This window comes from Geosmithia morbida, assembly GCF_012550715.1.
Source record: "Geosmithia morbida isolate 1262 chromosome Unknown scaffold_21, whole genome shotgun sequence".
NCBI lineage: Eukaryota > Fungi > Ascomycota > Sordariomycetes > Hypocreales > Bionectriaceae > Geosmithia > Geosmithia morbida.
The window spans coordinates 292,442-314,245 of NW_023336208.1; the positions used below are offsets into that span (position 1 = coordinate 292,442).

At 53.2% G+C, this 21,804-nt stretch overlaps 6 protein-coding genes across 6 annotated transcripts; 3 read left to right on the forward strand and 3 right to left on the reverse strand.

Annotated features, from left to right (window-relative positions):
- Positions 1-3,964: 3,964 nt before the first annotated feature.
- Positions 3,965-5,732, reverse strand: GMORB2_4571 (Major Facilitator Superfamily; the record flags this gene model as incomplete). Its single annotated transcript, XM_035466545.1, has 5 exons — positions 3,965-4,124; positions 4,197-5,079; positions 5,150-5,411; positions 5,474-5,542; positions 5,610-5,732. The coding sequence occupies 5 exons, from the start codon at positions 5,730-5,732 to the stop codon at positions 3,965-3,967; spliced, it is 1,497 nt and encodes a 498-aa protein (XP_035318314.1).
- Positions 5,733-7,256: 1,524 nt separating this feature from the next.
- On the forward strand, positions 7,257-8,860 carry GMORB2_4572 (membrane dipeptidase; the record flags this gene model as incomplete). Its single annotated transcript, XM_035466546.1, has 3 exons — positions 7,257-7,540; positions 7,601-7,802; positions 7,871-8,860. The coding sequence occupies 3 exons, from the start codon at positions 7,257-7,259 to the stop codon at positions 8,858-8,860; spliced, it is 1,476 nt and encodes a 491-aa protein (XP_035318315.1).
- Positions 8,861-9,667: 807 nt separating this feature from the next.
- Positions 9,668-11,501, forward strand: GMORB2_4573 (3-hydroxyphenylacetate 6-hydroxylase; the record flags this gene model as incomplete). The annotated part of the gene is made up of 4 exons (XM_035466547.1): positions 9,668-9,856; positions 9,924-10,718; positions 10,793-11,090; positions 11,158-11,501. The coding sequence occupies 4 exons, from the start codon at positions 9,668-9,670 to the stop codon at positions 11,499-11,501; spliced, it is 1,626 nt and encodes a 541-aa protein (XP_035318316.1).
- A 2,948-nt stretch (positions 11,502-14,449) lies between these two features.
- Positions 14,450-16,270, reverse strand: GMORB2_4574 (Fungal Zn(2)-Cys(6) binuclear cluster domain; the record flags this gene model as incomplete). The annotated part of the gene is made up of 2 exons (XM_035466548.1): positions 14,450-16,091; positions 16,206-16,270. The coding sequence occupies 2 exons, from the start codon at positions 16,268-16,270 to the stop codon at positions 14,450-14,452; spliced, it is 1,707 nt and encodes a 568-aa protein (XP_035318317.1).
- A 437-nt stretch (positions 16,271-16,707) lies between these two features.
- On the reverse strand, positions 16,708-18,476 carry GMORB2_4575 (sarcosine oxidase / L-pipecolate oxidase; the record flags this gene model as incomplete). Its single annotated transcript, XM_035466549.1, has 7 exons — positions 16,708-16,894; positions 16,978-17,286; positions 17,351-17,457; positions 17,530-17,673; positions 17,783-17,896; positions 17,968-18,126; positions 18,195-18,476. The coding sequence occupies 7 exons, from the start codon at positions 18,474-18,476 to the stop codon at positions 16,708-16,710; spliced, it is 1,302 nt and encodes a 433-aa protein (XP_035318318.1).
- A 944-nt stretch (positions 18,477-19,420) lies between these two features.
- GMORB2_4576 (Ion channel regulatory protein UNC-93) lies at positions 19,421-21,620 on the forward strand (the record flags this gene model as incomplete). The annotated part of the gene is made up of 8 exons (XM_035466550.1): positions 19,421-19,706; positions 19,873-19,997; positions 20,066-20,229; positions 20,314-20,397; positions 20,475-20,691; positions 20,928-21,159; positions 21,271-21,373; positions 21,452-21,620. The coding sequence occupies 8 exons, from the start codon at positions 19,421-19,423 to the stop codon at positions 21,618-21,620; spliced, it is 1,380 nt and encodes a 459-aa protein (XP_035318319.1).
- Positions 21,621-21,804: the final 184 nt, after the last annotated feature.

Sequence of the window (21,804 nt, forward strand, 5' to 3'; positions counted from 1 at the left end):
TTCTTGCTCCCACAGCTGCCATCTTTGCCTCGTGAACCCACCGTTCTCCGGCCACAGAAACCAGGCTAGGGCTGCTATCGTGACGGGTTGCCGTCTTGGGTCTCCCCCCTGAGTGCATATGAATATCGGCCTTGGCCGCTCCTTCTGTGATGGTCTCTCGCCAGACAACTTGACCTCTTCTCTACCGTGGAAATTCAAGGACGCAGACGTTTACACGGTGCACAGACTTTTCAAACTAGTGAGAATGCTTCTCCTGATTTTTTTCAAGAACCTCAACTCCGTGCTAAGAGGAAAACGCAAGAGGCAGGCCGACAAAGCAGGGTGACAGAAGGCCGTAAGCTGATATAGCAATGACATACAGCACCGATCTGACAATATGAAGAGACATAAAAAGACCAAAAGGCAGCCTCCGTACTTTTTTTTTTCTTCTTCGGCCGTTACAATCCATCACCGGGATGAGCTCTCGCTCGGTGATAATCGAAATGTCCTTAACCGAGAAGTCTATCATTGGGGCATTCCACTCATGCCTCAGGCGCCCGAGGAGGATCAGTGTGCCGTTTTCGATGTGAATGACGGCGCAATGCCCGATCCAGATACTCGGCAAGACACGAATCCTGACCGTGATTGGCATTTCGTGCAAAACGGCCCGTTAAATCTAGTTATGAGTGGTCATCCCCTAGGAAGGATGATTGTCGGGAAACTCAGTGGCTCTATATCTGCGGCTGACTTGGACGAGCGTCTCCGATCGGTGCTGATGCCTAGGAAGGGAGCCCATTCCCTAAAAAGTTGCGTGACATGGACGATGTCTGCCTTGACGGAAATGTAGTCAGCTGGAATAGTGCATCCCTTTTGACTCGGAGACATATCATTGATTGGGCACTCTTATATGGAGACTCTTGCCTGGCTAAGTCCAGAGCCCAATACATATACCATTACTCCGAGATCATTTGATTCTTGGTCTGCACACCCAGCGAATGCTTGCTATTGTGGTTTTCGAGTAGTCAGTCAATATCACAAGTTACAGATGATAGCACGATCATCCATAGAAACAATTCCCAAGTAGCATCGGACATAGTAAAGCGTCCAACAGATTGTGATGCTACCGGCAATAGGTTCAGCATCCGTAACAAGAGTACACTCCATACTCAAACGCTCTCGAAAGCCCAGTTCTCCTCCATTGCCGAGCTAGAGGGTTGTTCTTGGTTATATCTCAACATTCATCAGCCTCAGCCATACGTTTTGACCCGGGGCATCCCGGGCTCAAAGTTCAACTTCAACACTCTAACCCTATTGAATCTGGGGCTCTACTCACTCGATGGAAAGATATGACCAATTCCAACAAATTACTCTCGATGAGGTTGCCACGAAACATGACGGTTGTCGTGCGAGGACTTAAGATACACTTAATGGATAGTTTGTAGGCTACAGGATTGAAGTTTCCAGGGGGATGTATAACCCGACTGCTTCTAGTGATGCGAGGCTTTTGTCATTGAAGGCTCGTATACATACCTACTTATTCCATGAGAAGCTCTGAGGCACAGCAGGTAATAGTATCTTGGTAGTCAAGCTCATACCGAGCCATAACATTGCGTGGTGCGAAGATGGCAAGACTACAGAGAAGGACCGGGAACTCAAATCTAAATTTCCCACGTGATGATTTCCAGGGACTCTTGCATCCATGTACTAGTATCTACATGAAAAAAAGTCTTTTATCTTTAGCATAGGTAAAGTCAATACAGGAAGCGGACAAGGTCAAATTTCAGTCGGCGGTAGCAATCTCTCGTACGATTCCATCTCAAGACCCATCACTCAACATTGAAGTCATCACAGCTAGTCCTCACAGCCAGGCAAATACCGCCAGCGTTTATTATGATTTCTCCCTCGAGAGAACTAAAATCATTCAAATGGCTTTTCAAATCAATCTACCATTTATTGCCAGTCATGCTCTTGACAATGTATACATCAGCTCCTTGCGCCATATATAATCCCTATACACTAATCATCCAAGCCCGTCCCTCATAGAGTTGCAACTCAAAAAGAAAAGAAGCAAAAGAAAGGAGAATATTGATTGAAAAGCTAAACCAAAGAGGAGAAAGAATAATGAGTGACTCGGAAGGCACAGTATAAAAACCCCTTCCGTTCCCTTCAAATCTCAGAATTCTTCCCAATTATCCTCTCAGAAAAAGTCGTGCAACTAATCATTTGGAAATCATAGAGGCTTTGTTATCTTCACCGAGGGTTAGACTGGGGGAAAACCCACCTGTTGAGGGCCAGAGTACATCCGTGATGAACCGATTCAGAGCTTGTACGGAGCCTTCTGAGGCACCAACCGACTGTTGGATCTTCTGAGATGAAAAGAAGATGCATATATGAAGCAGGTCAGAGTCGTCCACGTCTCCCTGTGTACATGATCGAGGGGTCAGGGGCACTTACCGGACGACAAGCTCCAAGTGGAGCGTTCAAGACCTGGAAAACCTCCAAAGAACTGGCACATCGAAGTGATGAAGAATGGCCAATGATTCAGGATGCAGGCACCGAAACAATCATTGAACAAGAAGTTGAATATGTGTCGAGGGGTCGTAGTCGAATCAAGATGAAGAAAAAAAAGAAGAAAGCCCCCAAATTGTCGAGTAATAGATGGACATGGCAATGATCCGATATCAAGATGACCATGGGATCAAGAGAAAGAAAGATAAAGAACGAAAAAAAGGAGAGTTGGAGCACGAAGGACAGCCGAGGACGAAGAGTGAGCAGATAGGGATGAAGACGACGGGGACAAGAAGATGGAGATGGATCGAAGCTAGGAGAGAGGTCTGGAGAATCTCTCTCTTTTATACTTGGAGACTAGGTGATGTTCCTTCCAGATGCGCCTTAGGCTTCTTCCAAGAGAAGCTCTCGATGATAGTTAGACAGGTAGGAAGGAGAAGGCGCTCCTTCCGGGACATGATAATACTGAATACAACCGTGGGGACAGAAACGGAAGGACAGCGGCGCCAGTTTTCTGTCAGGGAAAGACCACGCCAGATCCTGGCCACTGTACGCCATCTTCAGGAGGGAGGAGCTGTGTCGCCTACTGCCACGTGAATCCATGAGTGTCCATGGGAAGACGCAGGCACCCCTCTGCGCCTTCTAGAGATGGTGCAGAGCAACGCCTTCCAGAGTAAAAAGGGGGTGCCAGCCGAGAATGTTGGAATGGACAGGACACACCTTCCTGCCTGCCTAGGTCCCACTACATGTCCGCATCTACGGGAAAGTACCTTGATCGTATTGCATACATGGAGCATCCGCGAATACCTGCCATCCGGTCGGTGTGGGCGACAGAGATGGGCTCATGGGAGCACATGCCCTTCTTGTCCAACCTTCAGACCGTGGAGAAGGCGCGAGAAAGCCGATGCAGTTTACATTTAGCAGTCTTGCTGTGGGCAGTACGGGATGGCCCATTCATACGAAGTCGCTGGTTGTCAGTTCGGACATGGCTGGCAAGTCTTGGTTCTACAAGTTTCGAGAGCACGTACGTGGATATATGCATGTATGTAGTTTGCATATTGGCAGTTGAAGATGGCTTCAAACTTGACAATGCGCCCAATTTTTTTTTTTTTTTTAAAAAAAAAACTAAGAAATGAACGTATGTGCACATACACATATCGTCTGATAGCACTTTGTAAATAATGAACATCTCTTTTCTCTTCCGGTTGCCCTTCTCGGTACCTAACCAATGCAGTGATAACTCTAGACATGATTTTCTCCACACCTCATGATAGAGAAGGGGCAAAAAGAAGACATACAACAGCGGGTATTCGCTGGTCGTCACCGACCCAACTACTAATCCACCGCTTAGCGGCTTGACTCTGGGGGAGCGGACGGGACCCCGTATTCTCCACTAGCTATGGTCGTATGTGATGGTTCGATGCCTGGAAACGTATTATATTCGACACAAGATCCAGATGCATTTCATGAAGCTCGTCTATAGCTTGTAAACGAAGTGTAGGTTTTGACGATCAGTCAAGTCGTGGAAACCAAGGCGGCCAGCCTCAGCCTTGTCCAGATTCAGTCCGGCGCGACGTTTGTTTTCCCTCCATAGCAGGAACCACAGAGTGGAGGTAGCTACGATGGTGATCATGTAGCTTTAGACGATTGTCCATAGTCAGCCCCTGTCCATACCCAAAGCCGCAGGTTCAATCTGGGGGCCTTCTTACCAGCCAATGAGTCCAGACCACAGTGTGGGATAGTGCCGTTCCTTCTCGCTGGAGACGACCATCTGAGGCCCGACGATGTTGCCCACACAGTATCCGGCGAAAACGGCGGCCGCGGTGAAGCTCCTCTTCGTGTCTCCCGCGACATTGGATGAGGCAATGGGCACAACGAGCCCGACGACGCCGCCGAAGAAGCCGATGATGGAATAGCCGGCCACCGGCGCCGCAGGACGGTCGCCCCAACTCGACTTCCAAATGATGATGTAGCCCGCAATGACGGGGGCGCAGCAGGCCAGCAGGAGAGGGAAGCGAATGTTGCGCCAGCGCGAAGCTGCCAGTCCTGTCAACAGGGAGCTCAGCACGCAGAGAAAGCCGATGGGCATCTGGAACAGGGCAGACGACAAGGTCGAGTAGCCGAATGTGGACACGATGAGAGGACCGAACCCAGTAACCGCTCCATTTGCCGTGTATCCCGACGCCATCATGACGAAGACGAGCCAGACGGTCGGATCGAGGATAGACTCCTTGATCTGATCCAGCTTGATCTCATGGTTCCTGATACCCGTCTGGCCAGCACGCAGCCTCTCCACAGCCGTCACACGCTCCTCGCCCGTCAGGAACCAGGCATCTGTGGGGGAATCGGGCATGAAGAATGCCCACAGGCCGAAGAGGGAGGTCAGGATACCCGCAAACACGAAGCAGTACTGCCACGAGTGCAGTGCGCCGCCGTCAATCTGCGCGAATCCGTAATTGAGGATAGGTCCGATGGCTGTGAACCAACCGGCGCCGCTGAACCAGAGCGTCTGTCGCGCCGCCTGCTCCTCCTGCGTGTAGAAGCCACTGATGATGCTCATGAAGGACGTCGGGATGATAGCCTCGGAGAAACCTATCTTCAAGTCAGCCAAGGGGCTATTCGGACATAGGAAGCTGCCGAGCCACCATCATCTTCGACACACCAAGAAAGAAGCGCTGGGCAAAGAGGCCCTGGTATGTTTTGCACCCGGCAGCCGACGCAGCCACGATGGCCCAAATCATCACGGCCGGCCCAACGGTCCAGCGGGTCCTGAAGTGCTGTACGAGGTACGTCGTCGGGTATGACCCGGCCAGCTGTCCTAGATAGAATAGGGACGTGGCCCAACTGAGTCGGCTGGTGCTGTCGCCAACCCTGAGGTCTAGGTCGTCGACCATTCCGAAGAGGGCAGCGCTCCCCAGAATAGCCTTTCAATCAGATCAATCAGGATGTCATTGCGTCTTCGGCTCTAGCCAGCACATGTTCTCACCTTGTCATAGACGACAAGACCGTAGCCTGGGAGAGATAGTGTTAATCCTCTGATGGATCCATCGGGGAACTGTCGTCTGCTGGGAGTCTGCACCTAGCGTCATGGCTGGAATCAGGAACCAGTCAATCTTGCGCACGACCCGTCTCACGAGCTCAGGGTCGACTGGTACCGGCTCGTCACCCGCCTGTATGGGACCTGAGTCGCTGGGAACATCGTCCACACGCTCTTTCCCCGTGTCCTTGAAGGCTTCCGCCGTCATGCTTCGTGGGAGTTTCGTTTCAGACACCGACGAGTCTCGACTGTTCACCGCACAGTTATGTGATGTCTCCAGTAATAAAGGATGGAAAGGATGAGGATGCGTCTCGAAACTATCAGCCGTAACGCGTTGGGTTGGGAGAGTGCACGGCTATCGATTTATGGGTATATATGCAAGAGCTTGCATGCTGAGCGGAGCAGAGGTGAATTGCCTTGTATGCATGCGTGCATACATCAATCACGACATGGCCGTCCTACAACATGGCAACTCGTGTAAATGAAAACCCCAACGTCCCGTAAGAGAGTGGATCGTCCAAGAGACGATAATCCGGGTTAGCATCTCCCACCTCGCTCGATGGGTGGAACCGTTGTACTCAATCGACGCTTCGTGGGTGGCGAGCTAATACCTGGAAATGGTGTCACAGCTATGACATATGGCGAGAGCATCAGGTTGGTGTATTCTTGCGAAGCTTGATAGTATCTACTGTAATTCTTTTTTCTTTTTTAGAAGCTCTTGGCGAACGGCTACGAACATGAAGACTTGAAGAGATTCCTTTCCATGATAACCCGGAAACTACAGGTCCGGCAACTGCTTTATATGACTTCCAGCAATCAGTAGCACATGCATTACCTGTCCCATCACTCTGAACGTAGTCGTAGACTGTATCAGAGCGTTGGTGAGCAGTGCAATACGGGCAAGCCTCTGTGTTCAATCGCATATGACTGTGCATTGAATCCCTAAGCAAGGATGCAGATACGTTTAGTGGGTTCAATGATACGGCACATGCGTAGCTGCATACTTGGAGCTGTAGAAGGGCAACTCAATAATACTGCAGTCGAGGCTAGAGAGCTAAAGACTGAAGGTCTGAAGTTCTTTCTTAGTCTCATCTCTTTGAATAATCACTCGCCGACTAACCAAGTCCTGTTCATTGAAAAGGGAATCTCTCATCATCGGCAGGTCGGCTTCAACTGCCTAATACATCCTCTATGATCATTCTCCTCATCGTATGCAGCCACCCGCTAGGCCCTATACACAGAGCGTTATCCGGACATAATATTTTGAACCGCCAGGTAGTCGGGAACATATGCGGAGTGGCTATAGTCTAAAGAGAGCACGTTCTCCATGGTGCCGTGATAAGTGTGCTTGAGCACGACATCGAGTCATGTTGTGTCGTCCATTGGCTCAACTTGAACAGATATTCCATGAGCTGGCTCTGGTACTAGGAGTAGACCTGGGGACTATGGAAAAGTGAACCTCGATAATGGATCCCATATCCGAACTGAAGCGGACACTCCATGATAAGACAGCCATCTGGCAGAGTACAGATTGATATCCTGTATGTAAGCCGCTCGGCTTGCCGAACTCCGTCCAATTAACCAGACAACCGCACGCGAAAAAAGAAAAAGAAAAAAGAGAAAGTGGTACATTGCGGCACCGGTCACTCTCACTTTCAAGTCAACTATACTCGTATGGAATCCGTGCTCCGCATCTCTGTCAATTCAGAAGAGACAGTCACCAACACCGAAAATGTCTGACCAGCGAGAGGCACCGTCGACGACGGCGGACAGGGCGTCCGAGCCCACCACCGCATCCAGACAAACCGGATCGGATGAGAGCAACGGGTCATCACTAGTTGTGCATCCTACGGCCGGTGGCCAGAGCGCAAGATGGTTACCCCATCTGAGGCTTCCGCTGCTCTCTACCGGGGTTGTATTTCTGCTCGGCACTCTCGGGCTTTCATGGCTCGCAGAAGGGCCCGTTGACCCGACAAACTATGCAGAGCGCACTCGACGAGTCTTGAGTACGACGCCGTAAGTTCAGATCGGGGACACATGAAGAGCAAGGAGAGAAAAGCGCTGACAGACACAAAGGCTCATCGATGGACATAACGACCTTCCCTGGCAGCTACGTCTCGAACTGCACAATCGGATCTACGACAGCGGCGTCGACTTTACCGGAAAGCTTCTAGGACATACCGATCTCCGTCGGATGCGTGAGGGTATGGTGGGCGGTCAGTTCTGGAGTGTCTATGTCCACTGCGATGCGCAGCAGAAGCACTTTGAAGATCCATCGGTATGTCAAGGACCACCCATCAGACGTACAAGATGGGAAAAAAACTGACCAACATTACGTGCACGTAGTGGGTTGTGCGCGACACATTGGAGCAGATTGACGTCACAAGGCGATTCATCGCCGAGCACCCTGGCCATTTGGAATACTGCGATACCGCGGCATGCGCCCGCCGCGCTTTCAGATCAGGCCGCATCGCAAGCATGATTGGTATCGAGGGTAGCCATCAGGTAGGTGGCAGCATCGCAGGTCTCCGGCAGATGTATAACCTAGGGGCGCGCTACATGACGCTCACGCACAACTGTGACACGGCGTTCGCGACCTCAACGTCGACGGTGGCTTTTGGAGGAGCCGACGACGGCCTCCTACCCCTCGGATACGAGGCCGTGAAGGAGATGAACCGTCTGGGAATGATGGTTGACCTATCACACGTATCTCACCAGACGATGCGCGACGTTCTGAGTGTTGTCCGCGCCCCGGTCATCTTCTCCCACTCGGGCGCCTATGCTGTCGAGCCACACCTGCGACACGTGCCCGACGACGTCTTACGTTCGGTGAAGCATAATGGCGGCATAGTCATGGCCGTGTTCGTCAACCGCTTTCTCAACATGAAGAACCCTGCAGACGCAACCATTCACGACGTCGTCGACCATATTCTGCACATTGCCCAAGTTGCTGGATGGGAGCATGTGGGAATTGGCAGTGACTTTTCTGGAACCCCTCATGTGCCCAAAGGCCTCGAGGATGTCAGCAAATACCCCGATCTTATCGAGCTTCTCATGCGACGAGGAGTGACTGATGAACAGATACGCCTCCTCGTTGGCGAGAACCTGCTGCGCGTGTGGTCCAAGATTGAGAATCGCGCACGGGAGATCCAGGCTACCGGTGAGAGGCCGGTAGAGGCAGAGTATGACGGTCGCAAGTGGTTCCAGGGAGATAAGTCAACACCTTGGATGCTTCCGGGAAGTCGCAGCAAGGCCTCAGACCCAGCCGGTGGTATTTACCACATGTTCAATGTCGACCAAGAAGGAAAGCACATCACAGATGTCAAGGAGGTTTAACTTTGGTCAGATTCAACTGGAGGGCAGTATACCGGGAATCACTCCCAAGGCTCAGGTTAAATACGTGCATATACGAGCGTGCATCGCATGCATCGCCTGACAGGTTATACGATACCACGTTGCAAGGCTGCTCTCCAGAGAGATAGGATATGCAAGATAAGACACTACAATCTTCATTAGTTGGATGAAACGACGTCCAAAAATATGCCTGGTTAGATCGAAGGTTGCCATCAAAGATGGTTTGACGATTGTTAACACTCGTACCATACGCAAACGGCTATCAGCAATCGAACCGTCACTCAGTTGAAAAAGAAAAAGACATTGGAGATCTCGTCTAAACAGCGGGGCAAAAGGACGCTATTCGGCCATCCGAGCTTGCAATCCTGCTGGAGACGACGAGCTGGTAATTATCCCCGACAACAAACCCGGACAGGCTGTATATAGGCGGATAAAGTCATGCGGGAGAGCGCCATGTGGAGCATACCACGGGGAACTATTAATATACAAAACTATTGAAGAAGAGCGGTTCGCCGATTAGGGCATCTTCACGTCTAAGTCGATACGCATTGACGGCATCTCGGCCAAGCATGGCGCCATACGAACTACAATTACAATGTATTGAGCGTGCATATACTGATGGACATAAACGAAACGACGTATTTATAAGCAACGATAATCTGGAAGCATGTCATCGAGTCTTAACAGGGATCTCACCAGCCCTGTGACGAGACGGCTTCGTCTGGTCAACGTCACATACATGCGGAGGTTGTACGAAAATCGTCATACTCACATCTCCAGCGACTAAAGATGGCATCTCAGTATAACCTGGAGGATCTTTTCTGGAAGGCCCTGTCGGCATCGGCGCACATCTTTACCCTTGCCAGTGTTTTCCTGGTGCTCTATCTGGTCTGCAACGAATACCTGCGCTACGTCGGACGCATAAAGAACCTTCCTGGGCCACGAGGTATTCCCGTCGTGGGGAATCTTCTGCAGCAGGTGAGTGGATGCCGTCTTCACACGCAAAATCGGCCATACCTCAAGCTGATCTCGGCCGCTTGTCCAGAGAAGAGAAGCACTTGGAGCTGCCGAGGTCTACCGGCAATGGGCACAGACGTACGGCCCTGTGTTCCAGATCCAGCTTGGAAACGTGACAGCCGTCGTCGTCAACAGTGTCGAAGCGGCCAGGCACCTGTTCGTCGGCCAGCGCACGGCAGTCAACTCGCGTCCAATTTTCCACGTCTTCCACAAGCAGGTCAGCCGGGCCGTCACGAGTATCGGTACAAGTCCTTGGGACGAATCGTGCAAGCAGCGTCGGAAGGTGGCTGCCACGGCCCTCAACCTCGTCAAGATACGAGGCTACGCACCCATCGTCAACCTCGAGTCTAGGGAGTTTATCAGGGAGATCCTCGACGAGAGTCGTGGAGGAACAGTCGACGTCGACTTCCGACTCCCTGTAAAGCGCTTCTCCCTCAACCTCGTCTTGACGCTGAACTACGGAACACGCGTGTCTTCCCAAGCCAAGGCTCTCAGCGAGGACCCTCTCCTTGCAGAGATAATCCACGTTGAGTCGGAAATATCAAAACTTCGAGACACTGCCAACAACTATGCCAATTACATCCCCTTGCTGCGCTACATCGGCCCTCTAGCGTCTCTGATCAGCAGAGGGTCTTCGCCCGCCTACGCTGCTGACATCGGCCGCAGACGTCTCGAATACAACAGCCTGCTACTCAATCAGCTCAAGGAGCGTGTGGCGCGTGATGAAGACCAACCGTGCATCCAAGGAGCTGTTCTGCGAGACCCTGAATCCGCTACGCTCTCTCGAGAGGAACTGATAAGTGTCAGCTTTAGCATGATGGCGGTCGGTCTCCCTTCCTCACCCCCTTTGCCCCTTCTTACCTGAAACGCACCAGCACCATATTGACGTTCACATAGGGAGCCGAGTCGAACCAGCCAACGCTGGCATGGGCCATTCTTCTACTGGCTCATCGCCAAGACATTCAGGAGAAGGCCTACCGAGCTATCCAGGACGCAGACGTCGCTTACCTGCCGTCTGACCAATATGCCAGCACGCACGTCCCGTACGTAGAGGCTCTGACAAAAGAGGTGAGCCGGTACTATACAGTCCTCAAGCTGGCTCTGCCCAAAGCAACGTACTCCGAAGCGACGTGGGGCAACGCCGTCATTCCGCCCAACACACCCGTCTTCCTCAACAGCTGGGCGTGCAATCGAGGTGAGCACATGCCTTGCCTTTATCGTGTGCAGAATATCTGCTAATAGATCGATACTGTCTTGACCAGATCCCATCACCTTTTCGGACCCGGACTCTTTCAAACCTGAGCGTTGGCTGCCGGGGTCACCCGAGGAGCATGCGCCCCAGTTTGCGTTCGGATTTGGAGGCCGCATGTGCGTCGCCTTCCTCCTGGCCCACAACGCCCTCTACACCGCGTTTCTGCACATGATTGCCAGGTATCACATCCTTCCCGCCGAAGGGCAGACGGCCGAGGCCATGGACGCTCTCGAGGGGTTGGAACCTGGGGTGTTCGTCGCAACACCGAAGCACTTCCATGCTCGGTTCGTTCCTAGGGAAGGGCCTGAAAAATTGCAGGCATGGTTGGACCATCCGGATTCTAAGATGGACTAAATTCACAAGCATCATACCAATCTGCGGCCCGTGTACACCTACCCGCTAGATCGAGTTACACATGAACCTACACGTAAACGCAGAATCTGACAAGCCACGGGGGCTACCCGGAGCTCATCAACTCAGCTATTGATATGAATTATACCATTGTGAGCTGACGACTCGCGGATATGGTTGACGGCCCTGATAATATCGAACCCGAACCTCGGAAGCATCCAGGGTAGCAGCCTACCCTAGATGTATCCATTGATTCCAACAACTCACAATTGCAGTAACGACGTAATGACAGCGTATTCCTAGCGACCGAACATCAGTCTCCCGCCATGGATTCGCGCCAAGCTACACGCCAAGCTGAGGCGGAGGCATTCATACCCTTCCTAATTAGGATAAACCGGACGCCAAGACGCCGATGTGGGGGGGTCATCGGCACTGCCTGTACCGGCCGCGTCCGTTGGATTCACATGCGCTGTCAAGGCATTACACGAGTGCGATGACGTCTTGGCCTTGCCATCAATAGTACATGATCCTGACATGTAACTTTTCATCTCGCATGGAGTTCCGAAAACATGCAAGGCCCTGCAGCTCGATGACGAAATCCCGGGAGCATACAGCCATCTGCATCCGAAGCTCCTGTGTAAGTGATATTCGCTCAGAAGGACCACGTAGACTCGGACGGGAAATAGATATGTACCACAGGGAAATAGCAGGAGAAGAGAACTCATCGGCTTCTTCATTCTTCAAGAACCTGCTCCTCACGAAAAAGCAGCTTATGAATCGTCGGCACGGCAAATCATCTGTAAGAAACCTTAGGTAAAAGACCGGAGTAGCGTTGCATGTCTTGGGGACGATCAATGCTCCCCAGAGAGATGGGAACGGTCATCATAAATCACATGTTATATGCACTCAGTTTGTGCTACCCGTTAGAATCCATACCTTCGAGTTCAATCTGGCGTTGGCTGTACGATGCCTGTCTTGCCGAAATATTGATGCTTGAAGTTGCTACTGCATGTGTATTGAAAAAGCACGATATCATAGCCGATCAATTGGGTTATCATCGTCCCCGAATCGAGGGAACCCCAACAAGCAGCAACTTTCCACAGCGTCCCGGAGACCTGGTCATCGAAACCGCCCTGTTGCATTACTTGTGGAGAGCCCTGGATATACGACCAGGGGCACACTTCACAGGATTGGGTAGTCCGTTCATCCGCAAGCACATCGTGGAGCCTTTTCTTCTCTGACTTCTTACCTAGAGGCCAGAAGACGGGTCTGGATGCCGAGGGAGGAGCCTAGGGATTCCTGACACATGCAGCACAACCACGCCCGAGGCCTCAAGTGATAGCCCAGGTGCGTCCTCTAGCTACGAGTTTCATGACGGGTCATGATGACGATGGTGACGAGAGCTTCCAGTCCCTCCGGGCCTAGAGAAGTAGCGTACGGAAACGCCAACAGGGATGGGGAGAAGCTGAAAGAGAGAGAGAGAGAGAGAGAGAGGCGATGACGAGAGACCTCGTCGAGATGGCAGGGTTGTTTCCCGGGGCCGTCAGTTCAGACCCTCTCGCCTGTCCTGACATTGTCCCGCAGCGTCGAGCTAAGCAGAGGAATTGCGGGTTTTCACTCGCATATGCGCCTTTCTACAGAATTGCGGTGTCAGCCAAAAAGTCTTTATTAACTTCATATAGGACCTCGACACGGTCAACAGCCTTTTTCGGGTTTTGGCATTTAGCAAAGCAAGCGTGATGTTTTGAATATCTTTCTTTTTTCTTCTTCTCAGAAAACCTGTCTACAGCCTGTAAGGCATGTTTGATGTCGCAGAGATGACGAGACATCTCGTGTATTTCACTCTTCCCCGCCTGTATATCGATGGGCTTTTTCCTAACTTCCCACATCTAGATAACGAGGGAAGAGAGCATGTAAACGCGTATGGTTCGTGATGGAATGTCGCAAGAAATGCTGTGCAATATCTCTGCTTCAATAATGCGGACACGTGTTATTCGTCCCAGTGAGGTTCACATTACGTTTGTAGTTTGTGGGTTCCTGGTTGACGAACCCGGGAGGTGAACCTGCTTGAACATCATGGCTTGTCAAGTCTCGTTCCTGATCTCGCACCTTTGCCTATGCAACTCTCCATTGCTGGGTTTGCCAAGTTTCCCAGTGCCAAGTACGAATGCGCGTGAACAGCTTCCCATAACTGAACCCGAAACTCTAGCCAAGACGCATCCACTTCCCCAGAGCTGAGCAGACCTTTTCTGGTCCTCAAAGCACGCCACGGAGCGTTGACGACTTCGCTGTAGATGGAAGACTGATCCACAATAGGCCAACGGCGGACTGATTCCCCCCTGGGGCTAGAACACAGCAAGGATTTTTTTGTCATTTTTTTTTCAATTTTTTTTTTCAATGGAAATCGTTTGCGAATATGGAGGATTCGGTTGTCGCAAGTCTAATTCTCACCAGATGGGATGAACAGAGCCAAGGCTTTCCATGGGCCAGCCTGTTGTCGACGGATTGCTTTCATACAGCGGGGCACGCCCCCCCTCATTATCCAGTCCGACTCATGCTTGACACGAGAGCCGAAGGTCGATTCGGAAGGAGAGCAAGGACAGAGTGATTGACGACGATCAGAATTCTGCCTAGCCACCCCGCCGATGGAACAGCCATCAATATCAGCATCAATGGGTTGATATTACGGCATGGGAACTAAGCAGGACTCTCTAGCTTCCCGCTTCCTGCGGGGCTGGCCATGTCAGATCGGCGGCTTCACATGAAAGGAATCACTCCGTATGATGCAATGTACGTGTATTGATCGGATAACGCGACGGCCAAGGTCATGCGTGTGCATTCAACTGCGACGCGGGGGCAGTGGTGTGATGGTTAGCAAGAAACGTTGTCTTACATCATTCGCGTCTTCTCATTACCGTTAACATCAGTCTCGTAAGGAAGAAATGAACCCATCATGCCAAGCTGAGATTCGTACAATATGGGCTCACGCAGATGTGCCAATCATTCTGCTGAGCCGTAGGACCCCGCATGGCCGTACTGTCAGCAGGGGTGTTCCCCGGCACCGGGTGCAAGTCCCTGTTGGCCCAGATCTGGCGGATGACATTCCCGATCCTCTCGACATTGAACAGGCACGACCCGGACACGGTCTGCACGATCTCCAGCACCAGCCGCCTACCGGAAAGCCCGTTCCCCGCCTTGTCGTAGAAGCACGGCTCGTCGTTTAGCGGGTCCAGCTCGGCCGCGGCGATGAATAGGGGAAACGCGAGGCCGCTGGAGATGCACTCGGTCTCCTGGACGAGGTCGTATAGCAGCTGGAGTATCCTGCGGACGTGACCGACCACGAGCGGGGAAGCGGGCGTCGCGTCGTGCAGCAGACAGTGGAGGTACAGCTTTGCCGAGTCGACGAGGAGGCGGCCGATGGGACCCGCGTCGTCAAGGAGGACCAATTCGCATTCCAGCTCTTCCACATCGGCCTCGAATTCCCGCGTGCTCATGTCACCCCGCATGCGGCCGAGCTCGGTCATCCGGAAGAGCAGGCGCGCGAGCCTCGTGCTGCACCCCATCCAGCCCTGGTCCGGGCCGTCGGCGTGCCGGTCCGTGCTCTGCCAGTACTCGAGGCTGAAGACGGACGAGTTGCCGCAGGCGGTGCGGCTGATGGCGTCTTGGAAAGCAAAGAAGCGTTCGGCGAGGGAGACCTGGCTGCGCTGCTGGGGCGTCTCGACGTCGAGGAGCGGGGCGAGCTGCTTCCTCCGATGCAGGAAGTCCTGGCACGCCCGCAGGTGGATGACCCATCGGTCATCGCAGCTCTCGATGATCTCGTACAGGCACAGGAACATCATGGCGATGGGGATGTCCGAGTTCTGCAGCGCGCGGCTGATCATGGCGTCGTCGGCCATGCCGAGGCTCGAGCGGAGGGCCGAGAGGGCTTGCCCCTTGAGATGCAGCGCCGCCGAGGACCACCCGTCCAGCGTCAAGCTGCGGTGACGCGCGGAGAAGGCCATGGCTGACAGCGACGCCAGCGTGTGCTGGCCTGACCCGACGAGCGGCATGACCAGCTCGACAAAGGGCGACGTGCAGTGGCGTAGAGGGTTGGCCAGCGGACATATACGCCGGAAGTAGTACTCTAGCAGGCAGGGGTCGAATCCGTCAGCGGCGCGGTACGGCGACACCGAGCGCGGTATCGTCGAGGCTGGCAGGGATGCCGTGGGCGGCCTGGCGACGATGATGGATGAGGTGGTCGGTTTGGGAGTGGTGGGGATGCTGTTACGCGGAACAAGGTAGAGGCCGTCGAGGGCGGAGAGCTGCCCGATGTCATGATAGTACGTGTGTACGAAGTGATGCTTGGAGATGGGGTGGTGGTATCTGTCGCCGTCTCGAGGGACGGTAACCGTCAGGGAGCATCTCCCGCGGTGCTGCGTGCTGCCGGTAGATTTGCTCCACACCCCTTCTCGGCCAAAGGCCCGTCCGGACGAGTGATACTCGGACTGCCATTTCAGCTGGATGTAGTTGTATTCGCATCGTATCCCGCGAGAAGCACATTTGGAGCAGTCTGGTCGAGCCTCGTCGCATTTGACCCTCCGCTGTCGGCATTGACTGATGACAGAGATGAGTGTGTGAGTGAGAACGGGCCGAAGAGCGGGCCGGGGGGGGGGGGGGGGGGGGGGGGGGGGGGGGGGGGGGGGGGTATGTATGTATGATTCAACTCACCGACAGCCGGAGCGGGTACGCTTCCTGGCCGGCTCGTCTCTATCTGCAGCTTTGCGTCGCGGCATCTAATCGGAGGTGTGAGAATGAAGATTGTGCATGCGTGTATCATTTACAGATTTTCAAACGCGGAGGGGAGGAGGGAGAGGCTTCAGAGGCGGAGGTGATGAGTGAATCAAGAGTGGCAATGTCCCTTATCTCTCCAGAGCCTCAGGGTCCCGAGGAAGAAGATAAGCGTCGACAGCGAGCCACGGCCGATGACATGCCCCATCTGGACTCGGGTGGAGCTCTACCGAGGTGTGGACCCCAGACATGCATTACCCACCGAATTTCATCAATCTATAATCTGTATTATATTTTTATTATTACTCCATATTACATACGAGTACAGATACATCGTGGTAATAATACTATGATGATAGATTACTCCATACATGCATATATTGTTATACAGACGATTACCCAAGATAATGACAAAGATCAATCATTATATCGCTAACAAATCTTATAGTCGTGAATCGTGTTTCCACCCCGGCATATCAGACAGATCCTTTGGCGGTGCATCGCGTCGTGACTTGAGCGCGTCACCTCCAGGCCTCCACCTCCACGCGTGCTTCATATCTTCCTGGAGGGAACCTTCGATAAGCTCGACGACGTGCTTTCCGATGTTGGGCAGGATCTTGAACGAATGTCTGGTCGGATCATCAGCATCGAGAACGGTTTCTTCTTCTTCTGACGGAATTCCTCTTCATCAGAGAGAGTCATATCTTCTTACCCGCTGTCACCGGTGGCCAGAACGAGATTCTTCCACCGCGGATGCTCACAGATGAGGAGATTCGCATCCGCCGTGTCTGTGCACCAGCACATGGCACGGTTGATGATGGGCTTATGCTCGAGTCCGGGTAGGAATCTCCCGATGGCCTTGCGGATGGTCTTCTCGGATGCATCCGGGTACGTGTCTGTCGGGTTCTCGGCGTGAGACCTAGGCACCGATATGGGCCTGGGCTTGCTCGCGCCGAAGGGCTGGTGCGTCTTGAAGCGAGAGAAGCCGGGGAACTCATCGCACACCTTGATGATCCCGTCCCTGCGATCGGTTCATGTGAGTGCTGACCTTCTCTGCCGTCTCGGAAGATGTGAAGGGCACCTACTCGCTGGGCTCGAAGAAGAAGCCGTACTCGCCATCGTACACCACCGGTACGTCCCTGTACGGTGCGGCTTCCTCTGGCGTGAGCTGGATATGCGCCAGCACCCATGCCTGCAGAGACAGCCCGCGGTATCAGTCACCTGGACGTGAGGAATGCGTAGCGCGACGGCAAGTCGGACCTACCTTTGAGACACACTGGTCCTCGAGCTCGATGAGCGACGGGGTCCACGCTCCAGCGGCCATGACAACCTTATCGGCGTAGTACTGCGTGCCGTCAACGGTCTCAACGCCGATGCAGGTCGATCCGTCTGCAGCCAGTAGCGGCTCCTTGAAACTTCCAGATCTGCGTGCCCGATAAGAGGTACTAGGTCAGCACGACGCTCAACGGGGCGGATATCAACTGATTAAGAAAAAAAAATGGCTTGGATGGGAAAACGTGCCCGCCGAATCCGAATCGGACGCCCTGGTGCTTGAGGAGATGGCCAATCGCATTGATGGCATCGGCTGCTGCCAGCCAACCGCCATCTGTGGTGAACAGACCCTTCCAGCCCTATATTTATTAGTAGTTCACGTCAGTGAGCCGCTCGGATGGGACACGCGTCCCGCTGCCGTGGGTCGTACCTGAACCTGCTCTCTGGTGAAGCAGGGCACCTTGGCGACGATTTCATCCTCATGGTCGAGCCATGTGTTGGTCTCTGCGAATCTGGGGTCTGTTCCGAGCAGATTCTTGTACTGCTCCTTCAAGGCGGCGATCTCTCCCTCCGACGACGAGCAGTCCAGCTGTCGGTCTAGCGTCAGCACAGGGCACGGCATTTCATGCGTCGTGGATCGTTGCTGCTCCTACACACCATCCCGACCTGATGAAAGAAGGGCTTGAACAGGGCATCATTCGACCACATGTCCAGCGCCTCCATCGACAGCTGCCGATCGACAGGGTTGCGGAGCCTGACGCTCATGATCTTGTTGAGATCAGAGCCCGCCGACTGGGCCGAGGGAATAGGGTACACGTCGAGGACAGTAATGTTAGACGGTGTATACCCCGACCGGATGAGATGCAGGGCTGTGGACGATCCCAGAGTGCCACCGCCGCCGACAATCACCACCTTTGCTGCCTTCCGGGAAGTAGCCATGATGGCGGGTGTATCCAATTGAAGAGGAGGAGGGAAAAGCGCGTGCATGTAAATTGATAGCCAAGGATAAGAACGAAGGGGACCGAGGGAGATCAATCAATGGGGGGAGGTCCACGCGGGTTCGCGATGGGTAAGAGAGAAAATCGTACACGTAAACGCCTTACGACCTAGAACCAACAAGACTCATCAATGAGAGATTCCGAAGCGATCGCGCATGGACGAACCCTTCGTGTCATAGATAAGCCGGAGGATAAGACTAACGAGATCTGTCGTACGAGGGAGGACAAGGAGGACTTTTTTTTTTATCTCCTTCTTCTTCTTTTTTATCTACAGATTACAGACTACTGGTCATATTACGGAGCATGGAATCTAGCGGTGGCGCCACTTGGGGGCTAGAGAACAAGAACGGACCGGCAGATTGATTGGACCGGCTGATGTCCAGCAAAGGTCGGAATGGGAAACCGGGTCGGGTTGCCCTCGGATTGTTCCTCTCCTTGTACAGGAGACCACCCCCTTCGCTTGGACCTTCATCGCAGTCGCCGTATCCACCTGCTTCACGGCCTATCAGCAGTCTTCGCGTGGACCTTCCAGACCCGATTTTCACCTGGACGCATCCGACACGAAGCTGTCAAGTAACGTACATGGTTTGGCAAACGAGATACAGGTGGATACGGTTGAATCCCCGTGGGGGAGAGGAGAGGCATGTTATCAGCAGAGCACGTCGGATTTCGAGAGTCATGTAATATATACATATATATATATATATATAGACACATATATGGACCACGCTGCAGCGATCCTCCTGTCCTGTCCCCTATCCGTCTTGATAAGGTGTTTCTCTGAGTGTGTGTGTGTGTTCAGTCCCGCTCCTCGTCTGTACCGGCTGCCATTGTCAGGATTTCCAGACATTCTCGGTATCAACACAGCATCCCCGTTCGCCCAACATGACCAAGGTGGACGGCAAGGAAGTCGCCGTCGACGCGAGCCAGCCCGACACAGCTGTCCTGCCGTCCGGGACGACAAACCTCGACATGGACGAGTACCAGGCCACCGTCCCCCTGTGGAGGCGCGTGTGGCAGCACAGTCTCACGCAGATGATGCTCCTGAGCGTGCAGGCCTTTTGCGGTCCTGCCATGGCCGACGCCATTGCCGGTCTCGGTGGTGGTGGTCTCGCGACGCCCCGGGTCAACAATATCACCAATGCGCTTACCTATGCGACGCTCGCCATCAGTACGTTCTCTTCTTCTCCCCGAATAGGAGCGGCAGTGCAAGAGAGAGTTTTTTTTTTTTTTTTTCAAAAAAGAATGAAGAATAAATATGAAGAATAAAAAACATAAAAAAAAAAAAAAAAAAAAAAAGAGAAGAGTGACTGGGCCGCTGACCTCTGCCAACACAGCTTGCTTCCTCGGCGGTCCTATCGTCAACAAGTTGACCGTCAAGTGGGCTCTCGTCATCGGCTCCATGTCGTTCCCCATCCAGGGATCCGCGTACTACTGCAACAGCAAGTTTGGCAACCAATGGGTACGTCTGAGGACTATTCTCCATCTAATCCGGTCCCCCTTCAAACCGGTTCGCTGACGCTCGGACAGTACCTCATCCTCAGCGGTGCCATTTCCGGTGTCGGTACCGGCTGCTGGTACGTCGCCGAGGCCGGTTCCATCATGACCCTCGCTCCCTCCCGCGCGCGTGGCAAGTATCTCGCCCTGTGGATCGTGTCGCGAAACCTCGGTCAGCTGGTCGGCGGTGCCATCAAGTATGTTCCTTAGCCTCATCCCCATTTAGCTATCCTGTCGAAAGAAGAGCTCCTCCTGACCGATCGAAAAAAAAAAAAAAACAGCCTGTCCAAGAATTACAAGAAGGGACTGAGCGGTGGCGTCTCCACCGATACTTACCTCGCCTTCTTGGTCATCGAGTGCCTCGCGTGAGTCGAGCCCCGTCTACGCCCTTTATCGGCAATGTGGAGAGAGAGAGAGAAGCGTGGCTGACGTTGAGCGGCAGCCTGCCCTTTGCATTCCTGATCCTCCCCTTTGAAAACGTCGTCCGCTCCGACGGCACCAAGATCGTCACTGAGGCCGAGAAATCTTCCACCAAGAGCGAGTTCCGCCGTATCACCAAGACCATCACGTCGCGTCTGATCGTCCTTTCCTCCCTGTGGGCTCTGTGGTCGTTCTTCTACGGCGGATCGTGGTCGACGTACCTGGGAATCTACTTCTCCGTCCGCGCTCGTGCCCTGTCTTCGCTCATCTCACCCTTCTTCTGCATGTAAGCCACCACCTGATCCTCTGTTTCTTCTCTCTCTTCTCTTTTTCCTCTTCGATGAAATGACGAGGAAGGGGAAGTCGAAGAAGAAAAGATTGACAGAAGAGGCATGCGAATCACCGACTGACAACGCATCATAGTATCGGCTGCTTTGGCCTCGGATTCATCCTCGACTCGAAGCACATGTCTCAGCGTCGCCGCGCCCAGGTCGGTCTCTGGGTCGTCGTCGTGCTCAATGTCGGCGTGTACATCTGGTCCATCATCATGCAGGTCCGGTTCAACAACCACAACCCCGGAACCATCGACTGGGACGACTCCCGCTATGCCAGGTCCTTCCTGCCCTACTTCTTCATCCAGACGACCGGTCCCCTCTCTCAGTCGTACATGTATTGGCTCCTGTCGTCTTTTGCTGCCAATGCCCAGGGTATGTCCAATTCTCTGTTTTTCTCGTTGTCCCTCCTACCCTTGTCCTCCTCGTTTCTTTGCTCCGCTCCGTCACCATTGTATGGTCAGTCGACTGACTTCTGTCCTTCAGAGAACGTCCGCAACGGTGCCGCCTTCCGATGCGTCGAGGCTGTCGGCCAGGCCATCGCGTACGCCATGAATACTCAGACTTCGAGTGACCCTCTCACAGGATTGTACGTATATCTTCCCCGTATTCTCCTCCTCCGTTTTCGTTCCTTTCTGGGAGGGAGATTTGCTAATACCTATCTCAGCTGCGTCACATTCGGTCTCCTCGGTGCTGCCCTGATACCCATGCACGTGCTCGTCAACTCGACTCCCGACCAGATCCCGGCCGATGAGATTGCACAGCAGCAGAATGCTCTGGGGGCCAAGACAGCCGACGTGGAGGAGCAGACTGCTGCTAACGACGTTAAGAATTGAGAAGTTGTATGAGGTTAGCCTTCACTGTAATTTACTACCGACCGAATCATTCATTTCTTGTTTTCGACGTACACGTAGTACCTGTACTTCACCAGACGTCACTCTCTCTGTAATGGCTGCTAGATAAATGGTGCTCGAAACAAAGGAGGGGGTCCCACGAAGGATGCGGCGGGTGTCCACTCGA